Source organism: Pyxicephalus adspersus, chromosome 4, assembly GCF_032062135.1.
Source record: "Pyxicephalus adspersus chromosome 4, UCB_Pads_2.0, whole genome shotgun sequence".
NCBI classification, from domain to species: Eukaryota; Metazoa; Chordata; class Amphibia; order Anura; family Pyxicephalidae; genus Pyxicephalus; species Pyxicephalus adspersus.
In genome coordinates, this window is record NC_092861.1 from 34,603,333 (window position 1) to 34,611,005 (window position 7,673).

Genomic DNA, 7,673 nt, shown 5'->3' on the forward strand with positions numbered 1-7,673 from the left:
TCTAGTAAAAGCTAGGAAATTGTAGTACTTGCACAATCACATGCATTTGGGTAGCAATCATTATATTTTGCAAATGATAACTACACAAGTTTTTCAGAGCCTTTGTTTCTCCTATTTTAGTAAATAGTTAAAGGGAATCAATGCAAAAAAAAATGAAAAACTGCCCCTGTTCTCTATGTCCTTTTCGTTACAAACTTGCTTACACTCAGATGACATCAGCAGTTATTTGTTCTTTTTTTATTTGATTGGTTTGCCCTTGTGATTTGTTTGAACAGGGTCACGGAATGGTTCCTGTAAAGTGTCCAACTAGGTGAACTGCAAGTAACAATATAAAAAATAATATGTAAAGCGATTTATGTTTTACAGTTTTCTATGGTGAAAACAGACCTAAATAAATTCACAATACAAGCCTCTTTTAACACAGATTCAATAATAAAACAAGCAACTAGTATGGGAAAAAAATTAAAGCGTACCTATCACATGAAGTAAACTATTATTATTACTTAAAAAAAAAAAAAAAACTATTATTACTGTAAAAAAAATTGATTGATTTGTATTTGGCTGAAGGTGCTTATTATCCATCCCCTATTCTAAATGCCACATGTAAACATAAGGATTACAAAAGGCCAAAATCAGGATGGTTTTAGGTGGTTTTCTTGGTTCTCTGGAAAATATGATAATTATTTTAATTTTAATAAATGCATAAACAGGATGAAAAGGTGGATTTTACCTGAAGCTATGTACTAAAAACACCTACTGGATTCTGTTTCAGACTCAGGCAGAAAAATCTTTTTGGGCCTAGAACAGTTGCTTTTACTGCACCATCTCAATGGCATGCTTGCTTCCAACACTGATTTACACCTTATTAACCATAATATACAATTGAGTAAATGCAATTCCACATCTGATTTGAATTGCGAATTGAGCAACCCAAACTAGAAAACTTTGTTTAGCTCGCATTACCACCACCCATATTAAGTAACCACCCACACATTTTTTTTTTTAACACAATTTACCACTGAAGTTTTCCTATGATTATTGAAATAGTGTGTTTTTTGCATTTATCAATACATGCATAGAAATTATAGTTACTCTGAAGACCCATTTGTCATGTATTTGTATTGTCATGTCATATCTCTAACAGATCCAACACACACTGACTTTATGACTTTTTTGAGCTGTATCTTTTATAATGAAAGGATAGGTTTCATTGGATTGCAAATTGTCAAAAATTCTAGCAAAAACCTATTTGTGAATAGTTTCAGATCTGTCCTGAGCACAAATCCCATGAATTCTCCTTGAACCCAGCTTTGAGACACATCCAAATCTTATCCTTATTTCATACCCACATATGTTTTATCATGTGAGATTTTGAAATTGTTTATGATTTAACTATCAGGAGAGGTTGAATTTATGAAGAATACCACTCTGTATTGGCTTGTCTAGCTGTAAAACAGTAATACATGATCCAGTTATTGACTGTTTGACAATTTAGACAAAAACACAGACATGTTTTTTTAAAGTTTGGATTGAGTATTCAGATACCTTCATTGTAAACATTCAATTTAATTTCTGTTTACAGAACAGGCAGTCAGACTTGTTCAGTTAGGCAAAGTGCAGTAACCAAGAATACCTAATAATACCTCATCCTTCATTCGTCTAGTTTCAATAAACTGAATTGTAGCTGGATGCTGCTGAATTCAGACATCACCATCGCCCCTTCCATTACTTTAGTGAATAAGCTCATAAAAGCTGGCAGTTGATTTGTATTTCTGAAATATTGGGCTCTCTTGAATGGAAGACTTGAGATATTGTTGTCATTTATTATTATGTATCAACCAAGTCTGATAATGCCATCTAGATCCCTCCCACCCAAACAGCTTCTGTTCTGTTTATCGATGTGAAGCCATCAAAATACATTTTGTATTTGGTCCCATCATTCTGGTCCACACCGCTTTCATACCAGTAACAGGGTGTCAGTCTGTTTTAGACCAAAACGCTCTTTGTGTGCATTAAAAAGCTCCTGCAGACAGTCTATATAAAGAGTATGATACATATCCACTTGCTGTTCGGAAGGATTCTTCATCCTAGGCACAGGGATAGGTTTGCCAACTGGAAGAAAAGGAAAAGTTCATTTTAGGACAACCAATCTATCTAGCTGTCATATTAGCTATATGTCAGTTTTCATCCAAGAGACACACCTTGTAATACACCCAAACTTCATTTACAAGGCACGTGTATGCTTTACCAATAACATACATAAACAGTCTACATGTGACAGGGCTAGATGTGATGATTGTCTAAATAACCCATATAAAGTATAAACCTTAAAATAAAAAAAATGTTGCTATTCACGCATTATAAAGTAGCAGAGCCATTCAAGGCAATGTGACAGTGCCTTACAAAGAAGTCCCCCATAGCATTGATTCTTTGTCAGTGCTTGCCCACCATTCTGGTATTCCACTAACCCGACTCTCTCCTCTACAATCTAATATGAACGCTGCAGCCAGACTCTTCCATCCTTCCCACCGCTCATCTTCTGCTGCATCTCTTTGTAGTTCTCTTCATTGGCTTCCATTCCACCTTAGAAACTGCAAGCTTCTGTGCTTTGCCTTCAAATCCCCTCACAGATCTTGTCGCACTTACCTTTTTGACCTGACTGAAAAATACTCCCGTAGCCTTTTTTCTGTTCCTTCAATGGCCTACTACTGACTTCCTCACTCATAACCTCAACACACGCACGGATACAAGACTTTTCTAGAGATGCCTTGATTCTGAAACTGTCTTCCTTGCCCTATTCGGCTTGCTCCTATCTTCTGCTCCTTTAAAAAAGCACTCAAAACCCATCTTTTCAAACTTGCCTACCCATCTTCTTCTGTCTCTTAAAACCCTCATTACTTCATTTAACATCACTGCATCTCTTAGGGTCTAAAACCAGTCCACACTGGGGATTTAGGTTTGGTTGTGACAAAGAAACATCAAGGTGCTTACTGGTGAGGGAAGGGCTTACTTAATGAGCAAAGTGACAGTATATTCTTTTAGTGCAATAACTTTCAATCTGCTTATATAGTGAGCACTAAACTTTAGCACTTCCTTGGAATCCTGAAGCTTTTCTGCTTCTAACACTTTCCATATATGACTTTGACCAGTGAGGTAGCCCATACTTGCGATGGTCAGGCATAGCTGTAGGAGAGTAGAAGGAAGTAAACTTTAAAAAAAACCCACTAGGCATTGATGGTGCTTTGCTCTGTCAGCATGATTTGGCTCTCAGATGTAGCGGGGGCACTGGATGCCTCTGCAGGTATGTGTTACTGTACTGTTTACCTAGTCAATTTAAGGGATAGTGTGGATGGGAATTTGTTCACTTCAAAAGTGCTTCCTTCTCCACACAAGTCTATGATAATGAAAAATCCTCAGTGGAAAGACAAATTTAGGTCAACTGCAATAAATTCTGAAGGATCTCAGGCGCATCTCAAAGTTACTTAAAAAAAGATTGCATTTACAGATTGAAACCCATCAACACAGTCTCAGAAAATACACTTGAAAGTTGAAGTTGACCCAAAAGTAATATTGTTGCTACAGGTTAGACACATAGAGATCTCTCTATTAGCATTTCTTTTGAAAAAATAAAAAATCATTAGTTTAGCATATATGGAGAACTGAGACAATGGTCCTGGGTGACTTAACCCCTCAAAAAGAATGTTGTTTAAGCAAATAGAGTTTTCAGTATAGTACTTAGTATAAACTAAATACATGATGTAGGAAAATCTGCAGCCAAGTAACTCATATTTTATGTTGCACTGACCCACAGTGTTGATGGATCTTCTTAGTGGCATTATTCCTTTGGAAGAACTAGAGAAGATCCCTTGCCCAAAGAAAATACAGGGAGCAAAACCAATCCATTGTTGAAATAATTCCTGGATGTTTTTTTTCCAACTGCCAGGCTCAAAGTGATATTGCTGAAGAACCTCATTCTCCCCAAAGGAATACACAGGAACCAAAAATGCACTGTAAAAAAAAAAGAATTGTATTACTTCAACCAAACAAAATTATTAAAGCTCGAAAGGCTACCCACAGACATGCCATGACTACTAAACTGCAACTTGTAGGCTCCTAGGTTTGTGCAAAAAAGGCCTAAAAGTTTATATGAGTTCTGCAGAACTTTACAAATATTTAATACAAGACTGCACAATTAATAAGAAAGTGAACCTTATGAAAGTGAGTATGAGGGGATTTGTAATGTGGCACTTACTGTAAATAGCAGCCACCTTACGCTGCATGCATGCCACCTCTATTCCCCTACAGAGCTCTTTGTAATCCAATTACTGTTTGGGCCAGTCAATAAGCCTTTGCTACAGATTGTTAGATGATTTCTTTTATTCAAAGGTTCTTTTATTCAAAGATATTATACACATATTAATCGCATACATAATTATATGAGAGATGTTTGTAAATGCAAGGAGAATTTTTGATCACTTCCAACATATGACATGTAAGCATTTATGTTGCCATATTCAGCATAGTGATTTTTAGTACTGCACATTTATGTATATGATGTGTTTTTAAATTATTCTTAAAATATAATTAAAATGTATGTAATCATTTATAAACGTCAGCTGCAACCAAATCTTTTGTTTGTCCAGTTTTGGATAAATTAAGGAAGAATTAGAACATGTGTCTGGTTCTTGTTGCTTTATGTGTCCTAATTAGGAAGACTTCCCAGCTTCCTGTTCCCAAGACACTACGTCTGTGAAGGTGTGACACAATGGCCCTGATTTATTAAAGCTCTCCAAGGCTGGAGAGAATACACTTTTCAGCAGTGAAGCTGGGATCCAGCAAACCTGGAATGGATCTTGTCCAGGATTCAAAACATTTGCTAGCAAATAGCAAATGATTTTCAAAAATCTTTTTCATGTTTTCTGGATCACCCAGCTTCACTTCTGAAAGTGTATAGAGCTACAAAACACAATAAAAACCAATAGCAGGTTACAAACCTTTTAGCATGTTTTTTATACAAACATATATGGAACAACCATTCTCATATATAATGTATTATTATTTGTAGTGAACCCACATTAAGCTATATAACCTATATTTACTTCTGCTGCTGCTGCTATGTGATTATCACAGACAATGATTAATCCCTTACTGTACTGACCAAACATTGGTCTGTGACCGGTACAGAACATGCTATGACTTTGGGGAAGAACTTGACATTGCTGCTTATGAATAGTTTTTAGAACTCTGACTACAAAAATGTCATAAGTAAAGGTAAATGTCGCAGATTGCTTACCCATTAGTTAGAGCCTTCCTTATAAATCCTTTCCTTTTCTTTAATATGAGTACATGGTTGTTCCTGTTACATTTTAATGCCTCTGCTGCTCCACCAACCACAATTACTACTGCATTGCCAGAACCATGGCAGGACAAGAGGTAGTCAATAGATGAATGGGTCACTGAGCACATTCCTGCAATAAAATTTACAGAGAAATATGTTTTTCATGGTCACAAACATTAAGGTTATCATCATGCATATGACAGACCAATATATACAGTGGCAGATGTAACTGACAGCGGGACCCTGTATAGAACTGACATGGAGCCCTTGTGGGGGTCCCTTGTGGCTGGGAGGGGTACAGGGCTCTTGTGCAGTGGAACCATTTTCACCTCCCTCTGTTCAACCTTGAATATATAGCAAAAAAGTAAATGCTAGTAGATAACAGATGTTGATTTATAGAGGCATGTTTAAAAAACATATCTGTTCTCATGTTTTTCCACTTGAGTTTCATTTGCTACTGTCTTGAAAAACCTATGAACGGGAAATCCATGAGAGCATGTGACTATTCCAATCTTTTCTGGAATCTAAGCCCACCCTTTCGCACTTGGTGCACATTTTTTAACTCCCATAGAATTACCTGCAGCCAGAAGGTAATCTCTGTATAAAGGCACCTTAAAATTTCCAGATAATGTGGTGGGATGTGGCTTCAAGTTTGGAAAAATCTTGGAAAAACCAGTACTGTCTGTGCCAAAGTTACAGAATGCTCCAATGCTCATGATGCCATGAGGATGGTATCCAAAGATGTAATTGTGACTTGGGTCTAGATCTACAGTTTTATGGAGCTGAAAGAGAGAAAAGAAAAACAATTTGCTTAGACTTTACGTGGACTTGCTTAAGAATTAATGGCTGAATAATATTGTTATCCATAGAGATTGGATCATATATAAAAAAAAAAAAAAAAAAAAAAAAAAAAAAAAAAATCGCACGTTTATGGTGTTTTGTGATTAAGAAAGGGGTATATTCACAAAACTTAACACAAAAAAAATTAATGATCTTAATGTTACTAAAATTTTCAAACCACATTGAAAAGAACTGTCACTTTTTTCGCATAAGGGTTCTTTTACAGATTTGCTAGCTTTGTACCTTCTTTTTATAAGTCTCATTATGTGTGTCTTTCCTAAATTTTGGGTATTTGTTTTGTTTTTAAATTATAGGTGTCAGCTTCCAAAAAAAAAAAAAAATTACAACTAAAGTTTTTTACATGTACTTAATGTTTATGTTATCTCATACAACGCCGTTCTGTTCTATGGAGAGGGGGGGGGGGGGGGGTGAGCAAGCTGCACCCACTGCGCTCTCCTCTCTTCACTTCCATTGCGGTCATTGTAATTATGTTGTTCATGAATTTTTTTTTCAAGCGCCTACTTATATTACATATTAAATAGGCTACTAAACCAGTTTATAACAACATCCTCTAACCTACCTTTATGGGGAAATAATCTCTAAAATATTTCCACATGGTCCATCTACTCATCCAAACAGACCGTCTTCCACCTGTTATAGAAGCAAACAACAATCAGAGCAATACCAAAAAAATAGCTTCATGTGAATCTGCAGGGGTTCATTTAGGTTAGGGGTTATGCTTAAGGACTAACATTTAGAGGGTTAGCCTGAAAATTACCCTCTTAACCTGACTATTTAATCCCTAACACTAAATAAACCCTGACAAGTGCACATTTACCATATTGGGCACCAGAAATATTCACCCCGATAACTAAAACATCTAGGGTTCCAATTATAAAACAGTGGATCTAGATTTCCCTGGTGGAGATTCAACCACTGCAAACACATGTACCTGTACCATCCCCCACTAGTGAATGTGTGCTGGGAGTCAGATTCATTGCATTATAAACTGACCACCTAGACTGCAATCTTGCAGAAAACTAATTGTTGTACATTGGCTCTCTTCTATAATATTACCTCTCAGTTCCAAACCCCTCAGGTCACATTGTGCCTATCTAATGCAATGACATGTATTGCTCAGTTGGCCATTGCCATAAAATAACATTTTAACAAGTGATTTGAATAGGTCTATAGGTCTAACCTATTTAAATAGGTATTCATGCATTTATTGGTGAAGCAATCTTATCTTAGCACCAATCTTATCTTAGCACCAATCTTTTATTTATGCAACTGATTCAGGTCTTTTCTTTCCTTAACAATAGTATGCCAAAAAGACACTTACTGTGCTTACCTTCATACTTCAGATCAATCCCAAAGCATGAAATTCCAGAGCTCGGATAAGCCCCAGTGCATGCAACTCCAGGCCTCGGATCAGCCCCAGTGCATGCAACTCCAGGCCTCGGATCAGCCCCAGTGCATGCAACTCCAGGCCTCG

The 7,673-nt window shown here is 36.6% G+C and overlaps 1 protein-coding gene across 2 annotated transcripts in view; it reads right to left on the reverse strand.

The window, feature by feature from the left end:
- Positions 1-210: 210 nt before the first annotated feature.
- LOC140328339 (diacylglycerol O-acyltransferase 2-like) overlaps positions 211-7,673 on the reverse strand; it is a 17,203-nt gene continuing 9,740 nt past the window's right edge. For both annotated transcript variants that reach the window (XM_072407865.1, XM_072407864.1), the window contains exons 5-9: positions 6,759-6,829; positions 5,916-6,120; positions 5,294-5,468; positions 3,806-4,008; positions 211-2,112 (exon numbers count right to left, since the gene is read on the reverse strand). In XM_072407865.1, coding sequence (XP_072263966.1) covers positions 1,958-2,112; positions 3,806-4,008; positions 5,294-5,468; positions 5,916-6,120; positions 6,759-6,829 — 809 coding nt within the window. In that variant the 3' untranslated portion in view covers positions 211-1,957. The remainder of the gene's footprint in view (positions 2,113-3,805; positions 4,009-5,293; positions 5,469-5,915; positions 6,121-6,758; positions 6,830-7,673) is intronic.